This window comes from Sylvia atricapilla, chromosome Z (assembly GCF_009819655.1).
Source record: "Sylvia atricapilla isolate bSylAtr1 chromosome Z, bSylAtr1.pri, whole genome shotgun sequence".
Lineage (NCBI taxonomy): Eukaryota > Metazoa > Chordata > Aves > Passeriformes > Sylviidae > Sylvia > Sylvia atricapilla.
In genome coordinates this window covers 6,635,371-6,662,857 of record NC_089174.1, presented here as the reverse complement: position 1 = coordinate 6,662,857, position 27,487 = coordinate 6,635,371, and the positions used below count along the sequence as shown (strand labels likewise).

Genomic DNA, 27,487 nt, shown 5'->3' with positions numbered 1-27,487 from the left:
TCGGGATATTTTTACCCATCAGGTTGGAGGGCTGAGCCTTTGCCCGGCCAATTCTCTGTGCCCTGGGTGTTTGTGGAGCTCAGCCCAGAGCCAGAGCAGCCTCTGCTGCTTAATACAGCTCCAGAACACTCCCAGATTGAGGAAAACTCACCCAAATAAACAAACCCAAAGGTGCATGGGCTGAGGGAAAGCCTGGGGATAAAGGGCAGCCACCAGCTCATCTGCTCCTTGTTGTGCCATGGCACGTTCTGGTGTGCAGAGATTTTCCTGTATTTGTGTTCCACAGCTCAATTCTGCAGGGTTTTTATCTCATTTGTGCTGGTTTGTGTAGGATTCCCTTCTGGTTCTTTCCCAGGAATTTCTCCCTGGGAGAGAAGGGAGCAGAAACTTCCTTTCTCCCTTCCCAGTTTCCAACCTCCCTTTGGAAAACAGGGACACAGCATTGTCCTCTGGGTTTCTGCCAAGCTGAACAGAGCTCTGCCTGGAGCTGGTAATTACATCCCACTCCCTGAGAGACTCCTCTTCCCAGCTCTGCTCCCTGAAGATGCTTTTCCCTGGATTCTGGGCCGTGAACACCAGGCTTGCTGCCAGATGAATTTTTTTTTTTTTTTTGCCTGTGGATTTCTGGAACAAAGACAAGCCACATGCCAGGGGCACAGGTTGGGGTTTTTCCAGGTGAGGAGCTGGGTCCAGCCAGGCTGCTCCCAATGCTTCCCTGGGGCTGCAGGAATCCTGAAAATCCTCCTTGTTTTTAATGTGTTCAAGTATCTCTAGGAGTGACACAAAGAGTCATTGAAATCAGCAGGGAGATCTGGGACCCACATCTTAAACCTCTTTTTCTCTGCACCCCAAAGGTCAGTGACAACAGCTCCCAAATGTCATTCAAAATGTAATTTTCTCAACTTGACCCAAGAATCTGCATTGATGTCATTTGAGGAACTCTTTGACACCTGGCAAGTAAAAAAAAAAAAAAACCCTCTGAATTGGAGAAAATCTTTCGTTACAAAACGTATCAAGTTTTTTAAGATCTGTTTTTCATCCTGTGCACACAAATAGAGTGGCAGCTTGTGGAGAAAACTGTATGAAGAAAACATAGAGAAAATGTACAGAAAATACATTTTCTGGTGGGAAAAACCAGCAGACAACTGAAACTGTGGCATTTCTGAGCTTTGGGGGGCTCTGTTTGCAGCCCAAATCAATTCCACTGCTCTCTCAGACACCAGACAGGATACAAATTCTAAATAACACTGTGTGAAGTTGTTGTCGTTGGTAGAAGGAACTTGTACAATCCAACAAAATGGTCCCAAACCCTCATTTGTGTCAAGGCAGCTCTGTTGTGTGAAACACAACTGTTTTTTATAAAACCTTGCTTATACCTTACCAAAGTGGCCCTGCCTCACCTGAGTGCTTGCCCAGGCTGTGCAAACATGATAATTGAGGCTCAACCCCAAATTTTTCACTGTAAGGTGTGTGGGGGACTGTTGGTTTGCATCCCAAACAGCACAAAGGGTTTCCAGTTGTCCTTATCCAGTGTGGCTAATCCATGGATGTGGGTGTGGATAAAACGACACCATCCCCTGGCAGGGACAAGGGACACACAGCAAGTCAGGGAGCCTTTGGCAGTTATCCCAAACTTTGGGAACATAAATGTCCCTCTGCTAATGACAAGGTTCAAGCTCGGGTTGTGGCAGCTCCAGGATGTGCTCCTGGTGCAAAGCTTTCCCTGAGAACAGAACAAAGTGAATCCCAAGGAATATTCAGGTGTCTTTTCACAGTTGGGTTTTCCCTTGTTTTCTCTAATCCAACACAGAAATCTCCAAGCAAATAAATTTCTCCCACCAAAAATTTCAGAAAAGTTAGTATAAAATATCCAACAGTTCTTCCAGGATCCTCTGGCATTTTCTACAGCTTCTTAAGAAATTCAGCTTCACAGAAATTAAGACTTCTGCAAGTCTTTTTCTGGAGGCTGAGTGTGTAAAACACTGCTTGTACCTGTTCCCCCCCGCAGTAAATTTGGTCCAAACAGTAAATTGGGATTCCCTGCTGGATCCTGCCCTGGGTGGAGGAAAGGCCTCACTGGATACCTGGCTGCCCCCTGCACGTGGGATGACAAACTCGGCGATGATGTCTGGATCAGGAAAAAGAAAACATGAGGAAATGTCAGAGAGCAGCAGCTGGTAAATCCATACGTAGGAAAACAAACAAGGCTGAGCTTTGATTGTCCAAGTTCACAGCAGAGTTCACTTTACCTTGGCAGAGCCACATCCACGACTTTCGGCTCGGAATTCCTTCGGCAGAGCTAAGCAAAACCATGTGTTCTCCTGGAACCAGGGGAAAGTTTAACTCCAGTGCTGGGCAAAGACAGGGCTGGAGAAAAGGAGGCTCAGGAGGGACCTTATGGCTCTGCATAATTTCCTGAGAGGATGGGACAGCCGGGGGGATCAGGCTCTGCTCCAAGGAAACAAGGATAGGATGAGAGGGAACGGCCTCAAGTCGTGCCAGGAAAGGTGCAGGTGGGACAGCAGCAGGAATTTCTACATGGGAAGGGTTGTGAAGCACTGGAATGGGATGCCCAGGGAGGTGTTGGAGTTGCCATCCCTGGAGGTGCTCGAAGAACACCTGGAGGTGGCACTCAGGGCTCTGGGCTGGTGACAAGTGGGGATAAGGAACAGGCTGGATTCAATGGCCTTGGAGGCCTTTTCCAGCCTCAGTGATTCTGTGAATTTGTGAGGGGCTCAGTAGGATTTTGGAAAATGGTAGGAGGGCTGTTTTGGGAAAACTAAAGAGAACAGAAAGAGGGGAAATAATGTTTACAGAAGAGGTGTAACAACAATTTGACAGAGAAGGGAGAGGCTCTGGCAACTCCTGCGGGTCAGAAAAATGTGGGATCAAAGCAGTGTTTAGGGAAGATCTGCTCCTTTACAAAGTGCTCCAAGGAACCACGCTCAGGGAAACTGATAGTGGTGAACTCTCTGACCAGGGACCTGCCATGTATCTGTGCTATTTAAAGATGTGTCAGGGTTAAGATAAATATAGGATCTGCTCGGAATGGTACAAAAAGTCACCTTGAGTTCACATGGGAATATAAATTGTAAGCTTCAGCTGAGTGCAGCCACTGCCAGAGCTCCCAAGGGAAAACCTCTCTATGCCACTGTGGAAAACTGCCCTGCATGGGCTGGAGCTGGATCTGGAGCTGGCCCAGCACCCAGTAACACTTCAAGCACTGGTCCCTCTTCCCTGCACCTCTTCCAGGGGACACAGTGCTGGGACAAAGGACATTCATGGTCTTTTTTCAGGAGATGAGGTGACAACTCTGAGGATCTGGACAAATTCCAGGCTGTTTTTTCTGTCTCCCTGAATTCCTTTGTGCTTCCCTTTGGGCGTGCTGGTTTCTGCTTCCTGTCCTGGATCCCAGTGCAGCCAGAGCTGGATTCCCCCAGGAATGGAGTGAGAGCTGCTGGAAGGTGCTGCCTTAACTGGGAACTCACTTTATTCCAGCCTTGCAAGGAAACTCCATCTGCAGTTCCTTGGGAGCTCCTGGGCTGGGATCTGCCTTCAGCTCTGTCCCCAGCAGTGACAGGGGTCAGCACCTCCTGATGACCTCCACCTCCCACCCTGCTCCAAACACACCTTGAGTCCAACTGGGGACCAACCATTGCCTCTTGGAGCACACCTGACCTTCCCAACCCTCTCCAGGACAGGCAGGCCCAGGGTAGAGAAATTTGGAATTGGGCCATTTGGCTTTTTTGGCTGCATGAGGTTAATCCAAACCCTTTCCAACAGATCCAGAGTAGCTCCACCAAAGCTTTAGCAAACCCTCGGCCATGGCTGTGTCACTGTCCAGGTGAAAATGGGGACAATCCTCCCAGGTGTCATCTTGCTGAGCAGATCTGTGGCTGTGACAGGGCAGGGATGGGAAAGAGGTGGATGAAAGGATCCTCAAGCCCAGAGGACACACTCCAGGGTAGCAGGTTCCATGGAAGTTTGGCTGCAGGTGCTGTTATAAAAAAGAAAAGCATCCTATTACCTCCCATTCCACAGCCAGTTTGGCCTGGGGGAGTCCAGCATGATTAATAATTTGTGAAATCGCATTGCCAGAAACAAGAAATCAGCAGGAAAGACTTCAACCAGACCCTGTGAAACTAGAGGGGTTGATTTGCTTCAGTCTATTCACTTCAGTCGATACAACCACTATTAAATGTTGAGTAAAATCCTTGCTTTACATAAATCCCTTCCCAGAGGAAAAGCAAGACAGCGAAGGAGGGAAGACAGGAACCCAGGAGAAAATCCTGGATTGTCTACAAGTCACAGGAGGTGCAGTTGTCCTTCCCTGGTCACTTAGTGCTGATAAAATGGGAAGCCCATGAATTATGAGTAAGGGTCTCACATTTCATGGAGAGTTGTTCCCTGGAGTGGGGCTGTGTGGGAAATAAGTATCCTTTTCACTTTTGTTCACTGGAAAGCACACGGAGAAGGACTCAGCTGTGGGCTGGAGAGTTGGTTGATGGTTGCCTTGTGCATAAGGCAGTGATTGGTGGGAGTGATGCCTTTTCACGGCTACTGAAAAGCAGAGGCCAGACAGAATTAAGGGAATAAAAAGGAGTTGTATTTATTGAAGGGCCTTCAATAAATTTCAGGCAGACAAAGTTCCCCCAGGAGGTTACACCCCAAATGGCTGTTGGGTCACGGGTTTTCACACTTTCAAAAGTCTGGCCCATTTGCATATTGAGGGTTAATTTTCCAATTACAGCTTCAGGTAATGAAGTCATTTACCCCAAGTTTGAACCCGTCCCCCCAAACTCACTTTTGTTTTGCATCTCTTGGTGTCTGAGACAGTGAGGTGTCCTTGATTCTCAGATAGGAATTGTTGTGTCTGACCAAAATGGGAGAACAGCAGCTCACACTCCGTGTGGAGTTTAGAGTTATTCACTAAAGAACTTCGGATTACAAATATACGAAAAACATAAAAACATAACTCCTAAGGCATCATGGGAGATGTGTGAATGCCACATGAACCCAGAGGCAGACAATGAGTGCTCATTTTGGTTAAGTTTGGTTAGGTTTAGGGTATAAAAAGACTTGGTCTGTTACAATAAACAATCTTCTTTGGAGCAACAAGGTGGTCCTTGTGTCTTTGCTCCCCATTGCTGCAGGGGTGTGACCGGGCAGCCACACCTTCCCCAGGCTTGGAAGGACATCAGGAATCAAAGGAGGAAAGGTAAAAGGAAAAAAAAAAAAAATAGAGGCATTGCCTTGTTGGGGTTGCTTTCTTCTTTAAAACAAAGCTCTGGTAACAAAGGGAAAAGTTATACAAGGAATTCTGTCCTTATCTAGGGAGTTCCTGGACAGGGAAGACTTTCCTTCTCATGGTAAAGCTCCTCTTCCCTCAGGAGTCAAAATCCTTTTAGCATAATTTAGTTAATCTGGATTTCTTTGCTTGGTGCTCTATTTCCAACCTGGTCATCCTGAAGAAATGCCATCTCCTGTCAGGAGATTCTGTGACACATCAGTCAGCCTGGGCAGGAATTTTGGGTCATGAACTACAAGATTTGGGATGAATCTGAAGTTCAGGCTGGACTTCCAGTGGATGCCAAGTGTTTATTACAGGCTGGAGAAGGGAGGGTTGGGAGGAAGAAGGTCAGGTCCTGGTGTACCAGGGTTGTGGGGTGTGAGGGCTCCCTGATGGGCATTTTGGGGCCATTCCCAAGGAAATGCTTATCTGCATCTTCCAGGGATATGGAGCAAACCCAGAGCAGACAGCCTTGACTGCTTTGCCAAAAGCTTAATTGCAGTTAGTGAGGGGAGGCCAAAGTCCCAGAAACAACTGGAGAGCAGGAGGGAAGCAGTGGTGGCATAACACCAATAAAACTGCTTGGATTTGTATAACAGTGGGAGTTTGTGCACCAGCAAAGCTCAGGCTGGGCAAGATTAGCTCTGCTAATGAGCTTTGCTAATGCAAGTCCTACAAGTGAGGCACAATTTGGGCGTTTGACCCCAGCTGGGCACAATCACAGAGCTCCCTGTGAGCGCTGGGCTCCAAACCGCCTCATTTTGGGGTTAAGAGACAGAATCCCAGACTGGTTTGGGTGGGAACGACCTTAAAGCTCATCCAATCCCACCCCTTGCTATCAGCAGGGACATCTTCTATTGTCCCAAGTTGCTCCAACCTGGCTTTGGACACTTCCAGGGATGGGGCAGCTATAGGTTCTCTGAGGGATCTGTGCCAGGGCCTCTCCATCTCCCTGCTTTGCAAGGAATCTTCAATCTGTGACTCAAACCCTGTCACTTAAAGACATTATAAACACACCAGCAATGCTGTGCTCCCTAAGGATTGAGAATTCCCCAGGCCTGAAGGGTTTCTCTCCATGACATGCACACCATGGTTTTGTCTGGTTTTCCATTATTCAGCCGTTGTGGCTTTTACCACTTCCCTTGGGAGCCTCCAGCGAAGCCCAATCTCTGTATTGTTCCAAACATTTCCTGATATTCAGCTGCTTCTTCCTTCTATTCATGCCCAGCAGAATTGTGCTCCTGCCTGGCTGCGCCCTCGATTGTTTGGGGTGCTCCCAGCCTTTTTAAACTGGGAATTTTTGCTGTCAGAACACAGAATAAATTCCCTGATTTCTCGTGTCCTTGGGGTTTGTTGAAATTTAACCTCCCTCCATGCTCCTGCCTAGGAACAGCAGCCATCCCTGGGCATGTCCTCTGTTGGTGTCTTCTCCTGGCTCTCCACCCTTCCCAATTTTTTTGGTGCAACACATTTTCTTCCAGGAAAACACCAGGACTTGGTGATGTCACCTTCCAGTTACAGCTATCCCACAGCCTCAGCCCAAGGAAGCTGTGAGGGAAGAAATGTGGGAGAAATCTCCTGCTGGGAGATTGGATTGAGAGAGACCATAAGGATCATCCAGTTCCAACTCCTCCGCCATGGGCAGCATCAGCTTCCAATCCACCATCCCTGCCTAAAAACCAGGCTCCACCATGTCTGGAATAGGAGCAGTCACCAGGATTCAGGGGAAAAAAACCAATAAACTGACTCTGTTTCTCTCAATTTTCATGGAAACCCTGCTCTGCAGGATGGGAAGAAGAGGGGAAGAGTTTCAATGTCCCTTTGGGCACAGTCACAAGAGCGATGTCACAGCTTGGGAATCAGGCTCTGCCAGCTGGAGCAGGCAGGCTCTGCTGGAAAACACCTGCTCCCTTTTCCAGGGATAAGATTTCAGAGTAGCTGGATCCTCCTGTCAAAACAACTGTCCATTCCCACCGGGATCTGTCCCAGCAGAACTGGGGAAAAAGGAGCCAACAAACCCACATCCCGCAGAAAATACAGACATGGTGAGTTTCTGAACTCATTCTGGAGAAGATAATAACCAGGAATTTCTTTCCTGGGTGCAATTTCTGCAGGGAGACACCATAGGCTTGTTGTGGTCATGTTTGGGAATTGTTCCATGTTCTGGGAAAGATGAGGAATGAGCGGGAAGCCTGCAAAATTAATCTCTTCTCCATTAACAAGAGAAATTAGAGGCTCCAAAACTGCTTAGACAACCTTGGAAGAGCCAGATTAAATTCCTGTAGGACATGGAAAGCAAAGGAGCAAGGAGTGCTGGAGACTGCGAGAGGACTCTGTCTGGAGAGATGACTGTCCTGGTTTATTTGGGATAAAATAAAAACAAAGGTTGAGGACAAAATGTGAGGTTTGGAGGGATATTTAAGTCCAGGCCTTGCTGCCACCAGAAATTTCGATTTGCCTGACCCAGCAAACAGCCCAAAATTTGATTTTACCTTTTCCCCAATTTCATCAGCTCATGATCCTGCCTTAGCTTAAGTGCTCTAAATACAGAAAGGCCTAAACATTTGGAGAAGAAATATCCTGGCATCTACTGGCAAAAAAAGTTCCCTCGGATAGGAAAGTAATGGAACGTTAAGTGCTGATAAATAAACAAACTGAGACTTTTAAATGAGGCCTTTTTAAAATTGCAAGGGGACCGGCTTCAAATGAGCACTTGCCTTTTGTTTTTTCTTCTTTGCTGTCTCTCTACAGCACTTAAAATTACTTAAAAATTCTTCTAAATGCTTATTAAAAAAACCCCCGAAACTGGAAAGATGATGCTTTGCACTTCCATTTGATTCCAAAGGGATTTTTGGTTGCTGTGTTATAAAACTTTTCACAAAAGGTTTCAAATGGAAGCCCTGACAAACCATGGAACATTAGGAATTCTGCAGCATTAATGAGCTCTTGAAAGATTAGAGAATCATGGAGTGATGTGGGCTGAAGAAAACTTAAAGCTCACCCAGTTCCATCCCCAGCCATGGGCAGGGACACCTTCCACTACCCCAGCTTGCTCCAAGCCCAGTCCAACCTGGTTCTGCTCAGGAATTTTCCTTTAAAATCTTTTCCAGCACCAACCGAGGTTTCTGTAAAGTGATTTTTTCCCCATCTCTCCCTCTCTTTTATTATTTTTTTTTCTTTAGTTTTCCTGGGAAAACTCTCAATGAAACACCCCATTCAAACACAATTAAACCTCTTGGTCTAATCACCCCAATCATGATCCTTTGGGGTCACTCAGACACGAAACATTATTCCACAGGAACTGTGGTCCTAAAGCTAACGTTTTAAAAGTGTGAGGCCTTTAGAAGCTGTGCACACAGGATGAGACAATGAGACAGGACATCATGTATGCATTGCAGACAGGCAAAAAAATTCCAAATACAAAAATTTGAGGCATGAAGTTGATGTTTTGGGGTCATGGGGGAGACCCCCTTCCCCAGGCAGAATTCCTAAACCACTCAGATGCCACAAAGCCACCCCTGGATGCTCCACTTGTGCCACAGCAGCCTGTTCATGGATTCTATGGATGGAAGGCTCCATGGAGAACTCAGGATGAACCAAAGCCATGAAATATTAAAGGCTCAATATGACAAATGAGTTCTGCTGGTGCAGGAAAGGGCAGGAAAGAAAGGAGCAATAAAGGAATAAAATTAATCCCTTGATCATTTATATTCCAGTGGCCTTCCAATGCCAGCTGGATTTGGGTTCTGCTCTTTGGCTCCTTGGATGGCTCCTAAGTGCCCTGAAGTCGGAAAACTGGCACAAGAAAGCCTCAATTGACTGAAAATACTCAGCAAGTTTGACGGCAGAATAATTAAGTGTTAATCACCGGGAAATGCAATATGCTCATTTTGTGGGCAAAATTATCCCATAAATTCAGGTGTTCCTGCCTGGCTGAAATCAGTGGGAATTGCACATCCCAGTCCCAAAGCCATTCCAGCACTGACATAACCAGAGACAGCCCCAGAAGTGTCATTTTCGTGGAGTTTCTGTACACGGGCAGCAAATTCTGCAAAGAGGGGGTAAATCTTCTGCTTCAAAACATTGTGCCTTCTCAGCAGCCACGCTTTCCAGTAAGATAACAGCCCAGTTCCCCTTGTTTTCCAAAATAACTCCAGATTATTGATGTCCTGCCAATGTTTTAACTAGGAGAGTTCACTAAATCCCACCCTGTCCCAAGTCTAGGACGAACACCATGGGATCAGGGTGGGGACATCAAATGGGTTGAGCAGAGATGAAGAGCCCAGGAGTCTGTTCCTTGTTTTTCCATTTTAAAGCAAACACTTTTCTGTAACTGGAACCAAGAAGAGAGGCAGCCTCCTCCTTTCTTCATGTTTGGCAAATAAACCTCTCTTAAGGGCACTGTGTTGGAAATGTTTGTACTTTATTTATTTTAAAAAAAATATACAGAGTGGGTTGATAGCACAACATTTGGTCTATTTAGGAGGAGAAGGATAAAGGCATCCACATATTTCTTTGAGTGCCTTGGAGGGCAGCAGGAATATATCATTCTGAGGATGTTTTCTTTCTCATCAATACCAAAAATTTTATGTTCCATAGGGAAAAAGTTAGAATTTTAGGGGTTTTTGTGTGATCTCTACAGGTTAGAGAACAGCATTATGGCTCAACCTACAGATTGCACTTTTCCAGCTTTTAGTTTTAGCTGTCGCAGAAAAATTGCTCCTTATAAAAGAAAAAAATCCTAAAGTAAGTGGTGACTGAATAACCTGCTCACTACAACTTCTGGATTTAATGGCAACCGTGGACGAATACAAAGCTGGAATCACTATGTTGGTTTAGAAGGATGAACTCCACAAAGGGCCTAAATCCCATTCCCAATCCCCTGTAACATTTTAAGGAATTGTTCTCCCAGCCCTTGAAGTTCCCAACAGCTGAAGACTTTTGTCAGGAGACTTTAATTAAACCAATAACTCCGGAGAGAAAGCAAACATCCCGGGCACAGCTGCCTGGGTCCTTTCCAGCAGCAGCAAAGCTGGCACAATCACCACATCCTGCCAAAATTCTGTAAGAGGCACAGAAGTTTTGGGTTAAGATTTATTCCGTGTTTAATCTTTAAGGGGCCATCAGCCTCTTCTCTAATGGGTTTGCCCAGCTCGGGTAGTTTGAAGCTCAGGCTCAAGATGTTAATCTGAGAAAAGGTTTCAGTGAGGCCAACCTAATCTGTGTCAGAGCAAAGATTAAGATGAGCTCGCTGAAACACTCAGCTCCCGACATCCTTCTTTCCCCCACCCAAAAAAAAAAGGTTTTCGAATGCCGCGGTGTTGGTCAATGGGTTCCCACTGAGAGCTCTCATTCTTGCATGAGAATAGGTGTAAAAAGCAGCCGCATCTCCCCAGGGATCAGCATTTCCATCCTGAAAGTGCCCACAAGCCACGAAACTGGGTTTCCGCACAAGTTTACTGGTGATACTGGAGGGTTTTCCATCCTGAGACTTCTGCCTGTCAGCAGCAGCGATGCCTTTGGCCACGCCGCCACCATTCCCCCACATTTTCTGCCTCTATTTTTTGCTAAACAAATAAAATGGACCTTTGCCCACCGGGAGCAGGAAACATCTGCACGGCCACCGTTCTCGCTCCGAATCCACGCTCCTGTTTTTGTGTTTCTTTAGACCTGAGAGCTCGCAGAGGCTGAGCAGCCTGGAGCTGCCGGGGTTGTTACATGAGATATTCAGGAAGTTATTTGCATGGAGGGGAATAAAAACCCCTGGCAGCAGCCGGGGTGCGCTGCAGAGGCGACTCAGCCGCGGTGGCCACCAGCCCAAGGAATTACATCCATCCCAGCTCCACAATGAGTTGTTTACTGGCCTTGGCTGCCTGTGGTAAGAGCCAAGGAGAGCGGAGGAAGAGGAGAGACAAACACAATGCGAGCGAGACGCGTTAGGGGGGAGGCTGGGCTTTAGCAGCAGCCCCGGCGTTTCAGCCCTATGGAAGCAGAGAAGGCTGAAAAGGGAATAAAATGAACCATCCGCCGCCTTGCTGCTGCTGCCAGAAGAGCCTCGTCCCTACCTGAAGGGCTGATATCGAAGGTAAGAGGGGAAAAGAGCGAGTTTTTAGGCAGAGAGCAGATTCACCGCGCGGTTTTCGGGGGCAGCTCCCAAGCGGACGCCGCCACACTTCTCTGAGTATTTGTAATTTTTGTAATTACGGCCCTGGAAAAGGAAAGCTGACCGGTTTTCCAGCACAAACCCAGCGCTTACAGGGCAAGAGCTCAGACTGCTGCAGTCAGCTCCTCTGAGAAGATTTAAAACAAAACAACAGCCCCCCAGCCTAACAAACAGCCCCTTTCTAAATCTGCCTAGGGAGATATTAATATTTTATTTTCACGGCCAACTTTGCCGCTTCCTAATCTCACCCAGAGCTTTCCAGATTCTCATCTCCCCACTCTGCTCCTCGGTGTTTTTTTGGTGGGTTTTTTTTTCTTTTTTTTTTTTTTTTTTTTTTTTTTTTTTTTTTTTTTTCTAATTGGAGAGCAGAACAATTACTGCCGCGGGAAGGAAAATCCGAGCTTTGAGGAGCTTTTTCCCCTGCTCGTTCCCATCGGGCACGCTCTCCCAGGCTGGGTCCCCCGGCTAATTGCTCAGGAAATCCGCGCTGCTCATTGTCGGGCTGTCCTTAAGCTGCTAATTCCGAACTGGGAGAGGCTCTGGAAGGGAATCCATGGATAGAGCCCCGCGAGAGGGACCCAGCGGAGACCTGGGGCGGGGCGGGCTCCGGCGCTAATAACACATCCCTGCCCAATGGAAAGCGTTTCCTATGGAGACCCCCAGGAGTTCCCCCTGCCCACAGCCCCTTCCCAGACATCGGGCCCATTCTTGCTTCCCGTTTTCCCAAGACACGATGGCAGCAGCGCTCGGCAGCCCCGATCCCGCTCGGAACAAAGGCCGGGCAGCTGCCACCCAGCGCGGAGTTTGAGGAGGATGAGCGGCTGAACTTGGACAAAGTGGGATTTTTTCCGCGCGGGCGTAACGCGGTTCGTGTCCCAGGGACACAAAGGATCGCTGCGGGCTGTCAGGGAGGGATCCCGTGGAAGCACCGAGCCGTGGGAATGGTGGCGGTCCCGGTGAGTGTCCCCCTTTCCCCAGGCAGGAAAAGCGGCCGGATTTCATGGCAGCTCCGGGTGGGGGCTCTGGAAGCTGAAGGCTGGGATGGATGTGGGGGATGACTCCAGCCGGGTTTCGCTGGAGATCAGCGGTGTTTTCCCTGCGCTGGCAACTCCCCTTCCTCCCGCTCCAGCCCTGCCATGGCTGCTTAAAGGGAGGAAGACGAGCTCAAAGTTTTGGGAAAGTAATTCCTAAAGTGCGAGCTAGTCCTCCAGATTGCATGGAAATGGTTTAACTCCCACCGTAATTCTCCATTCCCATCGAGATTCTCGTTGTGGCACTGCAGGTGACAAGTTTAGGACTTTCCTGTCCTGTTGTTTGCTGTGTGTTTGTGAAAAAGTTCCCTTGGTTACAGCTTTCTTTTGTGCTTGAAGTCGTTGTCACAAAGACGCTTTAGGCTTAAAATGGGATGGATATAAATGTGGCATTCGCCTCCGTTTAATGGAGGGCTGGTTCGTACAAACTATACAAAAAAATTAGGAATTAAGTTATAAATGTTATACTGAAAACCTTAAAAATTTGATTCATCCCTTCGGTTTCCATTCATGGCTTAAATCTCCTCCTTTAAAACTGCAAAATTCAATGAGAAAAATTCAAAGACAGCTCTAAAAACCCGGGTGTCTGAAGTAAAATGAACGATGAACAACATTTAAAGATTCAGCTGTTTGGAAGAGAGAGGATTTAACACAATATAAGCACATGGCAGAAGAATTTGCAGGAAAAGTTTGGAGGTTTTAATGACATTCCCAAATCATTGTTTGAGAGGAGACAATTGTGTGTGTGGTTTTTGTATTGCTGCCCTATAGGAACAGAACAGTCAAATCCAGAGGATGGGAAGTGCAAAGTTCACAGCTCGGTGATAAGGACATTCCCCCCTTGTAGTACTTTTCCATCTTCTTGCCCTTAGGAGCATTCCCTAAAAACAAAACAGGCAGGAAACCGTGGTACTTTGGGGGGCTCAAAGCCTCTGCATTTTAAAAGAAAGTCCTGAAACACACGGGAGGGAGGAAGGGGGTGGGAGAGGAGGCTGAACAAACATCTCACTGGAGTTCTTTGAGGCTAAAAATGAGAATTCTTCTGAATTGATAAAAATCGATGTCTTCCGTATTCCAGGGCCAGGAGCTCAGCTCCGCACAGACAAACACAACAAATGCCCCAGTTCCCCACTCACTTTCATTTGGGGCATTGCAGTGAGGCACAGAACCGCAAAGCTGCACCTGGGGTTGCTGAGGAGCAGGGATGGAAACATTCCCTGAGCAGGGAGAGGATGCTCTTCCAACTGGAAGATGGATCAGTCCTCCAGCGGTGACCTCATGGCTGGAGCACAGGAGCAGGAATTGAAGCAGTTTTATCCAGAGTTTAGGCTAGATCCTAGGGACAGGGTGCACCGTTGGAGGGGACGTGGCAAAGCAATTTGGGATTCTGTCATTATGGCACTTGGAACCATCTGGATGGATGCCATGTCCGTGATCCATCCGTGCTTAGAGCATATTTGGGATCTGGGGATCTGTTTCCCGGTGTCTGAGTGTTACAGGTCAGGGCTCTGGCTGGAGTGGTGTTCCCAGCTTGCCGGGATCCTGCTCCAGGATCCCAAAGGAGCCGGCAGGGAGCCGTCCCCGCGGGCTGGGCAGGGTGGGGATGGTTCCTGGAGCACTCAGCCACCCTCAGCAGGTCTTTCCAGGTCAAGCGTGCGTGCAGAGGCTCACTCCGCTCCTCCTCACGTCCCTCCTCCTCCCTAAATAAGGATCCGATTTAGTCCCGGGGAAGGGGAGCCACCACCTTCCACAGAAGGGAAATTCTCTCCCTGAAAAGAGGAGCTCTTTATTCCCAGAGCAGACAGTGGCTCTGCAAGGCTTCCTCCTGCACCAGCTCCCAGCTCAGCCCCATAAAAGGGGTAAAGATCCACCCTGCTCCAGAGCCAGGCCAGCCTGAGCTGACCCTGGCTGCAGGAAAATTTGCTGGATTGTTTGTAATGGGTCTGGTTGGTAGAAAAAGGAAGATCTCTTTACCTTGGCAAGTGAAATTAAGGGACATTCATCAGTCCGTGAGCCCTGAGACAAAGGTGTGTTCTGGCAGCAGCGCAGATCCTTTCTCTGCTCAAAACACGAGCTCATCAGGCTGTGAGACCCCGAGATGCTGGAAGTACACAGCCACAACAGACTTCTTCTTTTCCTCTAATAGCATTCCTATATTCATTTCTTGAACCTGCAGAAAACTCACCTTCTTCCTCCCCAGCATGTGTCTCACAGATGCATATAACCATGCTTAGCAGGGAGAGCAGCATCCAACCCTTGCATGATGCCAAAATGTTGTTGCCTTGCCCTCATCTTATTAGAAATCTGATTTCTAAAGCTTCAGTGCAGAAGCATTGATGGCTAGCTGAGACTGGGTATTTCTGCATTGTGGAGTGATTTGTTAGTTATTTTAACCCTTTACAGAAAAATCCAGGTTGGACAAGGCTTGGAGAAGGAAGGTGTCTCAGCCCGTGGTAGGGATGGAACAGGATGGGCTTTAAATTCCCTTCCAACCCAAACGATCCTGGGATTCTACAGTCCTCAAAATTTCCCTTTTATAAAGTCATTTTAGAGACTAAAGCCCTATTAGATCAACCCCCTGTAGTAAAAAAAAATGCAGGGCACAGATCCCTCAAGGTCCCAAACATGGATTGTGTCCAGTTCCATGGAAGAACTGGCCCACCACCCAAAAGGAATCCAGAGAGCCCCTCCAGCCAGGCCGCTTTGCCAAGGTGAAATTGATTTTTGTGCTGCTGTGCTGGGACATTCTTGGGAAAAAGAAGTCCATGATTTCTGGATAGTCAGAGAAGAAATTTCAGCTCTCCCATTTCAGCAAAGGGAGTGCAGAGGATCCATCCCAGGGGGATGGGGTGACAGGAGGGCTCCATGTGGCTCAGAGGAGCTGAGGGAAGGTAACAAGAAGCCAGAAAAACCAAGGAATGGCCAAGGAACCACTGGCAATTGTGTCAGGGAAAGGGAAGAAAGGCAGCTTGTTGGGCAGGCTGCTGACTGGGAACCTTTTGGAGCTGTGAGCAAATAAACCCAGGCCTGTTGTTGGAGTCCCCAGTGGCTCAGGGAAACAGGAGTCTCTTATTTTTTATGTTTGTTTTTTTTTTTTTTTTTTTTTTTTTTTTTTCTTAGCCACACTTTGTAATGAACCAGAGCTACATCAAGGGGACAGCAACCTCTACCACAAACAGTATTCCTGGGTGAAAACAACCTGGTCAGACAGGGTAACTTTGCTTTTCAGCACTTCATCAGCTTTTCTTTGCATCTAAATCTTCTCTATTGAATTCAGCACTGCCATTATCCAACAATCCCCCCCTCAGTGCGAGACCTGGGGCTCCAAACAAGCCGCATTCCCGCACTCCCCCTGCACCAAAGGCCGAGCAAAAAGCCGCTCTTACAAGTGCTAAATAATGCAAACATCGCCGAGAAGTTTGGGGTGAATTCCATCGTTTCCTGGCTGCGGCCCAGCCCCTCTGGAGGCTGCTGGGGATGGGGAAAGGCAGAGCACGCCAAGGGTTAAAGGGTGATGTAAATGGAGAGAGACATTCTCAGTGCAAACAAAAGGAGAGTCATGCCCTGAGGATCAGTGGCTGAATATGGGGTAAGGCAGTTCTCGATTCTCTTCTGAAGGAAACATTTTAATTAGCTCAATCCAAAACAGATACAGCCCAGAGAAGGCACCACGAGCAGGAAATGCTTTGTAAGTCTCAGAGGACAGTGAGGAGACAACGGCGGTGCTGAGCAATTAAAAACAAAAAACAAAACAAAATACAGGGGAAGAAAAAAGGAGAGCGCCTTTAGGATTCGGGATGAGAGGCTCAGGTTTCCTTCCCTGCTCCATCCTGGAGAATTCAGTCGGGGTTCTTGCTGCACTTCGTGCACAACAGAAAGGATCTGCTGATCCTGGAGGGGGTGTGAGGGTCCCCAGGAGCCAAAGCCAGCCCAGACCAGGGGACAGCAGCGGCCGGTGGCTCCCACCTCATCCCGGCGCATCCCTGCGCTCCCTCCTGGCTGAGCGAGACGCGATGCCTCCTCAAGCGGCCCCACATTTTGGGGTTTCCCTTCAACGGAGGGTTTGAAAGCAGCTGCTGAAACCTGACTGAGGAAACCTGACCCAACCTCACCTTCCCCACAGGTACAGGAGACACGTCGCCCAGGCCTGGGGAGTGTCAGGTCCGGTGACACTGAGCACAATAAGTGTCAAAGCCATGAATAAGAGCCTTCCTGCCCTGTTTTTTAGGCTAATCACCCGCAAACGCCCCCTTTCCCCGGCATACCGGCCGGGCATTCACTCCGATAAACCGGGCAAGAATGGCCCTTTGAAGCTCCACAAACCTCCGTGGAACTTCAAAGTCCCACTTCTGTCTGCTCCTTTCCCACTGTTGTCCAATACATCACTTAGGATTAGGAAATGAAAGAGATTAAAGCGTTTCTCCTTCCCAGCGCTTCGGATCGTCAATGGAGCTTTGTTTACAGGCAGCTGCTCCGCTTCCCACCCTCTAATCCCAGCCTTTCCTTGTTCCTACTGCACCGGGGAAGAAAACAGGCGAAGGGTACTGGAATCTGCGAGGAGCTCCGGGGAGGATGGAGCACTCACAGGCGAGTGAGTGCTCAGCGAGCTGAGCCAACCCCAAAATTGGTGTCTCAAGCTATTTCCCCGTCCGTACATCTTTCTCTGGAAAAGCCAGATCCAGCATCGTCTACTCCAGTTGGTCCAGCTTTCCATAAACTCACACTGCTGGCACTGGGAAAACAGAGGCAGCATCAGCTCCTGCCTTGGCAGCCTCCAACAGGGAAAAATCAGCCACCAGATTGCCCCAAACTGGAGGTTTGTCCTTAAAGCTGCTGCCAGTTCACACTCTCAGAGTTATCCATGACCAAAACCAGATTTATTGAAAAAAGAAAGTAGAAGTAAGTGGAAATTATATTGCAGGAGCTAAGATGTTTAATTTTTCAGGCAGAAAAAGGATGTTTTTAATTCAGTAGTTTTGATTTTTATCTCTTCAAACAATTCTAGTTTAATCTTATTCTATCTATAGTCACCAGTCTGGAAAACCCCAAGTCCTACAGACTTGCACAGAATTATCATCTCCACAAAAATCTGCCAAAACCCCAAACATCTCCCCACAAACCCCTTATTTGAGCCTTCTGCCTAATTAAAGTGGAGCAAAGGAAGGAAATAAACCCCAAGAAGTTGCAGAGCTGAGTTTGTTGTAAAGCTGTAACCCTGGGCTCCAGGTTGTGTAATTTACAGGCGTTGTAACAATGAGGTGAGGAGCAGGGAGCTGCAAACCCTGGAGTGAATGGAATTCTTGTCAGGAGAAGGCAGAAATAAGATTCTTGCTCTGCCCCAGGAAAATCTGTACTTATTTCCAAGGTCGGGGGCTGAGACCCTGTTAAAACAGAAGGAGTGGTGCAATGACCTGAGAAAAAACCCAGAGAAACCTTCTCAGACCCCACGGTCCTGCAGGTTTTGGCTTCTCTATGTATAAACCTTTGTTTCTCAAGATTCAAGAGATAACGTGAGTACACACCATGATGATCCAGCAAAGATCCTTCAGCTTTGGGAGGTTTTCCCACCAGGGTCTGTGCCAGACCTCCCAAATCCAGAGTTCAGTTGTTTAAATGAGCACACAGGGTGTCCTTCACGTCCAGACTGATAAAGTTCTGCTCATCTGACATCTCTCATGACTAAAAGAAAATATGATGATGCCAAAAATGCCAGCCCCAAACTTCACGCTGGTTTTCCTGACCTCAATTCGCTGCACATGTGGAGAACGGGATCAGTGTGGAGCAGGAAGAATGGGATAAAGGAATGACAGGGGCTTGTTTTAGACTTGTTCTTTTCCCTGCAGTAATTCCTGTTCTAACAAACAGTTGCTCTGGATGGAGCTGCAGCCAGGCAGTTTGGAGGTGCTGGGAGGAGGAAATGCAGGAATTGTAAACAGGATACTCAAGGCACCATAGGAAGTAACACCAAAGTTTTCCTCTCTTTTCAGTCCATGGAGGATGGATATTTCTACCATAAAAGAGCAAAGCCTGGAACTACTCTGCTGAACCTCTCTCTGAATCACAGGGTTTTCTGAGGGATGGCTGCTGGAGGTTTGCTGGTACAATCCCTGCTAGGAGACAGAATATTCTGAATTTTATCACACTAAATAGGGGGGCTTATTCTGTTAAATTCCTCCCCTCCTGACTGAGTCCTGACCTGAACTAAATCCTAGCTTAAATATAGGATTTAAAGCTTACACTGCCTGAATTATAAAAAAACCCCTATTCTGTCATCTTGTATTTATTTTTTAAAATATATTGCTTTACTTCTTCACAGCAAGGCAATAGCAGTGGTGACCATGGTGTCCATGAAGAACATCCCACTGCTTTAATCCATAGTGGAAAGGAAGGAAAGGGAATTTTACACTCAGAAAACTCAATCTGTGGACTCATCCTACAGAATTTAAAGCACATGGCTGGGTTTCAAAGCCACATGTCAGCTTGTTTAAACACCTCAGGGTTCCATAGGTAAACAAGCCAGGCTGTATTTTAAAGCCCATAAGTTAACTAGACAATTGCTGGCAGGCAATTCCCAGAGATTAGACACTGGAAAAAACAGGATTTGACCTTGGGGCTGTCTGGAGCAGAGCAAGGAGAAAAGAGTCAGGTGATGGAGCATCTTTTTTCTGGTGTGAGGAGTATCTGGGTGAAGCTGCTAGCAACAACCACTTGGTCAGGAGCAAGGGTGAGACAAGGACAAGGACACCTCTCAAACCTGGGTCTTGAGGAACTGGCAAAATCCAGGCCAGGTTGGAAAGTGGGATTTCCATGAGGCCCCCAGGCTCTGTGAGGTTTCAAATCTCTCTGAGATCTCCCCAGCAGGTCCCAGAGTGAATCTTGGACCAGGAGAGTGTGGCACACTTGGGGTTCACACACACAGGGAGTCACATTCCAGCATAAAGACAAACTGTCCTGATGCAGATAACAGGGAGTGTCTGCATTGGGAGGGAGCTCCAAGCCAAGGATTTAATGCTTTAAGCTGGAGGTCAAGCCAAGGCTCAGCTATTCCTGTTGGAACTCATGTGAGTTTTCCAGTCCAACTTTACTCTTGTTTAAAGGCATTTGGACTTTCAGGCAAGACCTTTCCTTTTTTTCCTTCCACCACAGATTGAAGAAAGTGAGTTCAATCCTACATTTGAGATTTTACTCCTGTCCATCTCATAAATTTAAACATTTGACATAATTTTTTTAGCTTGTTTCCCAATAAAGCTCGTTTAACCATGAGTTTTGTAGGAAAACACACCTCCACAGGAGTGAGGTCCAAGTTCCAATACATCTTTTTGGATGTCCAAAGGATGAAGTCATCTGGGAAGGGAGATCTGGGCATCCTCCTTTGCTGCTGTTTTGCCTGATGCAAAGGTGATGTGCTGCCTGCTCCCGGGGTCACGGCACATGTTTTTGGGAAGCCTGTGGTTCTCCAGGCATTCCCAGGTGAGGCACTTGCCCCTCCCACCTGGCAAAGTCGTAGCTATCCCAGCTTTCCCAACACTTGCCATTTTACCAGCAAGGCTGACAGCTTGCATGTGAGAACTCCCAGGAGGAAAACATATGGAAAACATATGATTTTGATCATTTGCATCCCAAATTATCTGGAGCCCATGCTTTGTTTGCCATTTTATTTGTTTATATGTTGCCATTGCAACCTTCAGCACAACTCAGTGACAAGTTTGAAGCTGAAACTCCTCTGTCAGGGGATCACTCTGGAAAGGATCCCACTCTTCACAAGGGTTTCGCCTCCAAATTACTCCCAGTTGTAGCTCCTAAATTTCTTAGATTACAAGGAGATTCCAAACTAGTTCATATTTGGTTGGCAGGATTTGTAAGGAAAAGGTCTTTCCTTTCGTGACCCAACTTTGCTCCACATTTCCAAGAAGTGCTGAGCTCATGATCCAGCTCACAAACCCTCCTTGTTCCAACAAGGAGAGTTTATAAGGGATTAAAAATTGGGAATCACAGGCATTAAAAATACTTTAAATAGCCAGGAGAGATGATCCAGGGAGATCACCTATGTCCAAGTAAAAACATATTCATTTCAATTCCACACATCTCCAAAGCTTGTTGAGTTGGGACAAAATCTTACAAGAGTGTAGTCTGTGAGACTTCCCAAATTTCACATTCCAAACCTTGACAAAGAGTAGGAATGAAAAGCAGCTGTTGGTACAGCTTAGAGAAATCTTTCTTGGGAAAGTTTTACACTTGCAAAAAAATTCCTTTTGGAAGTAATACCATATTTGCAGACATTTTTAAGCAGGGGAAAAAAAAAAACCCAAAAGCAAACATGGTTTTGGGAAGTCTTTTGATAAACATGAGGTACAACGGTTTTCCACTTTGGAAAACATGTGTAAGGATGCTCCTATTTTCATTGAGAAAAAAAAAAGGAAAACAGCTCTTCATTATCATTTATTTGGGATTTTTAAAAATACTTTTGCATCAAACAGAGGTTGAAATTCCACAGAACTTGCCTTTGTGCACAGTTTAAAGCAAACAACACAACATTCAGCTTTTCTCCTCCTGTTATAGGTTTAGTAGAAACATTCAGACATTTCATTCTGTTAAATTTCTTCTCAAAAACACTGGGCCAATTCCATCTCAGATTTTAAAGAAAAACCTTTCCAAGGGAAAAGATGGAATTGTCATAGGATGGTTTGTGTTGGAAGGGACCTTAAAGCCTGTCTTGTTCCAACCCCTGCCATGGACGGGCACTTTCCAGAGACCAGGTTGCTCAGAGCAACCACTCCTTCAAATGAGGGAGCGATGAAAGCAAAGGAAAGGCCAAATTCAGTAAATTCTGTCTTCAAACATAAAAACCCCCAATAATAGTGGAATTTTTGTAAAGGCTCTCTTGAAAACTAATTCCTGCTCTTGTTTGCGCATCCATTAATTTGTTGTAAAATTTGGGAATTTCTCTTGCATGGCAGCTTTGGGGTACTGGTTCAAGACTGATGGCAGTTCTCTCTCTCTCCTTTAGGATGAAAGGATCCATGAGGGAGATGCGGTAGGAAGGAGTCCAGCCACCTCCCTGGAATGTGTTCCTTCGGGAAGGGACGAGCTCCCTGCCTTATTTTATGGATGTCACTGAAGTAGACTTTAAAGGCCTTTGGAAGCCCATCCCAGACTTGGCATGGGAAACCACAGCAACAACCATACCTGCCTGACAGATGATTCCTTCAAGTACAACCTGTACGGAGCCGTGTACAGCGTGGTCTTCATCCTTGGCTTGATCACAAACTGCGCCTCCCTCTTCGTTTTCCTCTTCCGGATGAAGATGAGGAGCGAGACGGCCATTTTCATGACCAACCTGGCGGTCTCAGACTTGCTTTTTGTGTTCACCTTACCCTTCAAGATCTTCTACAACTTCAACAGGCACTGGCCCTTCGGGGACACCCTGTGCAAGATCTCGGGCACGGCGTTCCTCACCAACATCTACGGGAGCATGCTGTTCCTCACCTGCATCAGCGTGGATCGCTTCCTGGCCATCGTGTATCCCTTCCGCTCCCGCACCATCCGCACCAGGAGGAATTCCGCCATCGTCTGCGCCGGCGTCTGGATCCTGGTCCTCAGCGGTGGGATTTCGGCCTCGCTCTTCTCCACGACCAACGTGTCCAACACCAGCACGACCTGCTTCGAAGGGTTCTCCAAAAGGATCTGGAAAACTTACCTGTCCAAGATCACCATATTTATCGAGGTGGTGGGATTCATCATCCCTCTGCTGCTCAACCTCACGTGCTCCTCGCTGGTTCTCCGGACTTTACGGAAGCCGGCCACCCTGTCCCAGATTGGGACGAACAAGGAGAAAGTGCTGAAGATGATCATCGTGCACGTGGCCATCTTCGTTGTGTGCTTTGTACCCTACAACTCCATCCTGTTCCTGTACGCGCTTGTGCGCTCCCAGGCCATCGCCAACTGCTCCCTGGAGAGGTTTGCCAGGACCATGTACCCCATCACCTTGTGCATCGCCACCCTCAACTGCTGCTTTGACCCCTTCATCTACTACTTCACCTCTGAGTCCTTCCAGAAGTCCTTCAACATCAAAACCCAGATCAAAATGGATTCTCTTTTCAAGACGGAGGTGCCGCTCACAAAGACAGCGCTGCCGGCGCCGCAGGATGAGATCAGTGACCAGGCCATCACCAACGGAGGAGATCCCACATCTGAATCCCATTTCTAGGGAGATGTTTACACAGGGAGTTTTCCCCCATTAACTCGTGATTAACACCACGTGGCAAAGAACAGTGCAAGAAAAAATGGGGATTCACACGTGGGGTTAATGAAGAAAAGCTGCTGGGGGACGACAGATCCTTGCACTGGGATGGTCCCATCACATTCCGCAGATGAACACGAAGGGTGAAAATCCCAATGGATCTCCCTTTGGAGATTATGGATAGGCTACAACACATGCATCAACTCAGGAGGGAACAGAACAGCGTCTTTAACCAGAAGATGCCAACATTTGGCATTTTCCCCTCTCAGCAGTTGACATGGGACCTGTTGGGAAATAGAAGATTTAATTTCCTTAGAGATTCCTGCCAATATTTCTGCCTTCTGGAGGCGCAACCCTCATCCTCATATGTTAACTCAGTAACTTCCTACAATATGTATGTTTGCTTACAAAGGCATAATAAAAGCTTGTGGCTTTTCCTTACTCCACTGCCAGAGTGTAGAGCCTGGTTATCCTAGAGACTGGAATTTATGGAGAGGTTTGAAGTGTAAATAATTGTTTAGCAATTAGGCAAAAGAGTTGCTTGGTGACAGGAAAGATATTGAGAAAAAAAAATTATTACTACAGTTTTGAAATATGAAATTTCATTTTTATCAGATTAAGCTGTCATTTAATTTATTTGATTATTTTTAATGCCACATCTGGGGCAGGAGTAAAGAGCTCGTTAATAATCAGCTGCACCTAGGCTTTTATATACATGGGGATTATATGACTATTTCTGGGAAGGGCTGAACTGTAAAGTCAGCTGGAGAAGGGCTTGAAACCTCAGAGTTCTTCCAAGGGCAAAGCTCCCATACAAAATCAGAGGCCCAGGAGTGCTGATCCCATTTAAATATGGACAAGTGGTGTCAGAGCACCCTATTAAGGGATGATCTGTGATTGGCTAATGGGTTTTTAGGGCCTTAAAGTAACTAAAAAACCAGTTTGATACACTCTTTTCTTAGCTGGTTACAGCAATATTGTCTTGTTTTTCCAATTAATTTATTACCTTTTCTTTTATAGACTACAGAAATATATGGAAAATTAATTATTTGTATGTGTTGCGTTTTACCACTTGGTTCCTTTCTCCAGCTCTTGGCTCGTGTTTGAAACTCTACAGCCCTTCCCAGGTTGGTTCATTTTTAAGTGTAAGACGCAGAAATAAGGAGAACAATTTAATTTGAAAAGATATTAAGTTACAACTTTTTAACTCAGCAATCTACATTACTATGGTAAAGCTACTTCTAGGACTCTATCGCCAAAAAAAGAGACAAGTTATTAATTGAACAGATGTTTTCCACTCAACTCTGCTTGAAGTCTCTCTGACAAAGCCTCATGAGACACGAGTGCACCTCAAATGCAATAATTTTAAGCAACAGAGGTTTAAATGTGAGAAGAATTCAGCTGTAAAATGTTAATGCTTCTAAGGGAATATTTATTTAGCACTGCATTCACTTTGAATAAAGAAGTCAGTGGCTAACCAAGCTTGAGAGACCCCAAAATTGATTCTATTTCAGCCCTAAATTGTCACTTATTGGAGAAAAGCATATGATCAACTCATTATACGCAGAGAGCATGAGAGTAGCCAAAATATTCTATTTCAGCTCTGAGTTACAGCAATCTTTACTGGAAACTTGCACACAGGACTGGCCTGGGAGGCTGTTCTGGAGATTAAACCCTCAGACCACTGCATTTTGGAGCAGAAAAATGTGAAAACAGGGAAGAGATAATTGGAAAAATTGGTGGAATGAGGTCGATGTAGGACGAGGGACAGGCACTGACAGGGAACTTGTCAGCAGCTGGGGAAGTTTTGCCTCCACCCAAGGGATGAGCTGGGCTTTAGGAAGGAGCAATATTTGCCATTTAACCAGAGGTGGTGTCAGGCACTGCTCTGTCCCTTTTTCTGCCCGTGCCCTTTTTCTGCTGGACCCAAACTCTTCACAGGGAATTTTAAAATCCATGTTTCCTTTAGCTGATCAGCCCACCTCAACCCTTGCCACGAAATGTGTGTATTTCAGAGAAGTTGTTCCCGTAACTTCAGATCGAAAGGCAAAGTGAGGGATTTGCCAGGCTTCCCTCCAGGCAGAGCTCTCCCCATGGAGCAAATCCTTCATCCCATGGCAGAGAGGAGGGTTGAGGAACCATCCACAGCTCTGACACACCCCAAACTCTGTAAGGAATGGGGCACCCCATCCCCAAAGCCTGCCAGGAACTGGACTTAATGAGACACAAGCTGCATTTTTAGGGATGAGAGAGGGAAGGAAAAAGTGCAGGAAGGATTCCCTAACAAGCTTCATTTCTAGGAGTGGGAGAGAGAAGGAATAAGACTGGGAAGGATTCACTAAAAAACCGAGGGTGCATTTAGAACCACAGAATAACCTGAGCTGGAAGTGACCCACAAGGATCATGGAAGTCCATCTCCTGGCCCTGCACAGGACAGCCCCAAGAATCCCACTCTGAGCCTAAAAACATATCTTCCTATTTGCAAGAAAAATATTTGGAACATAAGAAAATGCTCTCCTCTGAGGCAAACCCCTGATAAATTCAGATTTACAGAGATGAGAATCCTGTTTACACTTAGCTTCTTCTCAGCAGCAAACATCCAACTGCTGGCTTGGAAATCTTATTTTAAAGCTGCTGCTTTACACTTGAAAAGCAAGAAGAGATTCCAGAGTTTGTGGGGTTTGGGAGCCTTGTGGGACAGGGCTGTTCTCATGTCTGGTGGCTGCAGGATCTCTCATTTCCAGAGTCCTGAGACACCTTCTGCTCTAGATATGCTCCACAGACCTTCCTCTGGTTAAATCCAAGGGAAGAAAGAAAAACCCAGGCTAGAAACCACTGTCTGGGCTTCTGAAGGAAATGGTAAAAGAGAGGAGGGAAAGAACTGCCTGGGACTGGACAAGCTCCAGGCTCCACATCCATGGCCTGCCTGTAATCCCAGCATAATGGGTGTCTTTTTGGGAACCAAACCAGTGCCAATGCTTACAAATTTCTGTTTGCAGTTTTATGGGGCAAGAGCTGTGGTGGATATTCTCACATAAAATGTAATCCTGTCATCCTGTGCCAAAATGCCAACTGAAAAGATCCATTATTTTGTAATTTAAGACCTCATAAATTATATGGAGATCACATGATGACTGACACTCACATCTGCTGGGACAGGTCTTGACTAATCTGGTTTTTTCTAGGTCAGGTACACTGAGTACACACTCCATGGTTTGTGGATAAATAACCAATTATGCATTCAGAGAGAGGAAAAGTCATTTTTCAGATGTCAGGAAAGCCAAGCTGGGAGGAGAAGGTGGCAGAAAAGTGGATTCCCAGTTTTCCTGGCTGAGGGGCAGCTGAGTGTTCCTCCCCCTGACAAAGGGCTGCTGTCAGCAAAGACAACGCCACCACTTCAAGTTTAAAAACAAAATCAGATTAATTAAAAGTCACTGCCTTTAGCTGAGGCCGAGACAGGACCCAGAAATCCTAAACAAACATTAATCATGGATTTCCTTGCTCCCCAGCCAGCTCCCTGTTCCCATTCCCCAGTCCTCTCACAACATTCATTTTCCAGCTTTGCAACCCAGCTGGAAAACGGCAGGTCCAAAAGGCTCCTGAGCCCTCTGCCCGGCCCAGACCCACCCTGGGGTTTCCACAGCTGGTGAAATTCTGTGCCAATCCAAGCTGTCACGACAGGGAGAAGCAGGGCTTTGTTCTACAGTCCCAGGGAAGCTCCTCTTGGTGCCACCACGGGCCCTATGATGGGTGAAAGGTGCCAAGTCTCTTGTAGATCTTGGGTAAATCTTGTGAAAATCTCCACCAGCTTTGCTCAATCGGTGCAAGCTACCCAGAGTCACACTCACTAACCACGAGGGCAAAGAGGCAGCAGGAGTCGTGTATAAAAGTCATGGATTAGCTCTTGGATGAGCCAGAGGGATGGAAAGTTCCTGTGCTACACATACACACACAGGCAGCCAGGCTCTGCTCCTCCTATCCCTGCTCCCTGCATGGATACAGGCTTGAAATCCCTCTAAAACTAACCCTGGGAAGTTTTTTTTTGTTCTCCCTGAAGTTCTGGAGCAAAAATACCCAGCAAAAATACATGGAAGCCCCAGAAGGGATTTCCCTATGCCAGAGAGATACAGCACCTCTGATAACCTTCTCAAAAGCTGTGTCCCTACAGAGCTCCCCCAGGACATCCCGTGGCCTTTCCAGCGGGAAGGTTTGCAGGAAATTGTCCTGTCAAAGTGTCCTTTGGTGTGAGCTGCTGGCCACAGGGAGCCCTCAGCACGGGGTAACCCCAAAGCTTTGCTGTGTCCAAAGAGCTCTTGGGGCAGGATTTGGAGACAGGAACAAAGCAGCCCTCACTTCACTAAGCAGGTTTTGGTGCTCAGTATTAATTGAAGAAAGAGGCAGAGTTGTTCTGTGTGGATTAGCAGCCCAAGCCTTATTTCCCCTGTAATTCCAGGAAAGCTGTAATCTTTATTTCTGAATGCTGACCCCAGGGCCCAGGCTGGGTCACAGCTGTGTGTGCACCCTCTGACACTCCAAGGACCATAAATCACTCTTAGAATCATGCAATTAAGGGTAGAAAAACCTCTGAGATCATCAAGTCCAACAATCAACCCAGCCCCACTGTGTTCACCACAAATCCATGTCCCCAAGTGCCACATCCACACATTTTCTGAACTTCCAGGGTTGGGCACTCCACCACTTTGCTGTTTCAATGCTTGACAACCCCTTCTGTGAAAGATTTTTTCCCTGATACCCAATCTAAG

General features: G+C 46.9%; 1 protein-coding gene across 2 annotated transcripts; it reads left to right on the top strand.

Annotated features, from left to right (window-relative positions):
- Positions 1-11,047: 11,047 nt before the first annotated feature.
- LPAR4 (lysophosphatidic acid receptor 4) lies at positions 11,048-24,206 on the top strand. 2 transcript variants are annotated; one of them, XM_066338852.1, is made up of 2 exons: positions 11,048-11,375; positions 21,492-24,206. In XM_066338852.1, exon 2 carries the CDS (start codon positions 21,645-21,647, stop codon positions 22,689-22,691), a length of 1,047 nt encoding a protein of 348 aa, XP_066194949.1. In that variant the 5' UTR covers positions 11,048-11,375; positions 21,492-21,644; the 3' UTR covers positions 22,692-24,206. The 2 variants fall into 2 exon arrangements, with proteins under 2 accessions (XP_066194949.1, XP_066194950.1); XM_066338853.1 differs by lacking the exon at positions 11,048-11,375 and adding an exon at positions 11,792-12,409.
- Positions 24,207-27,487: the final 3,281 nt, after the last annotated feature.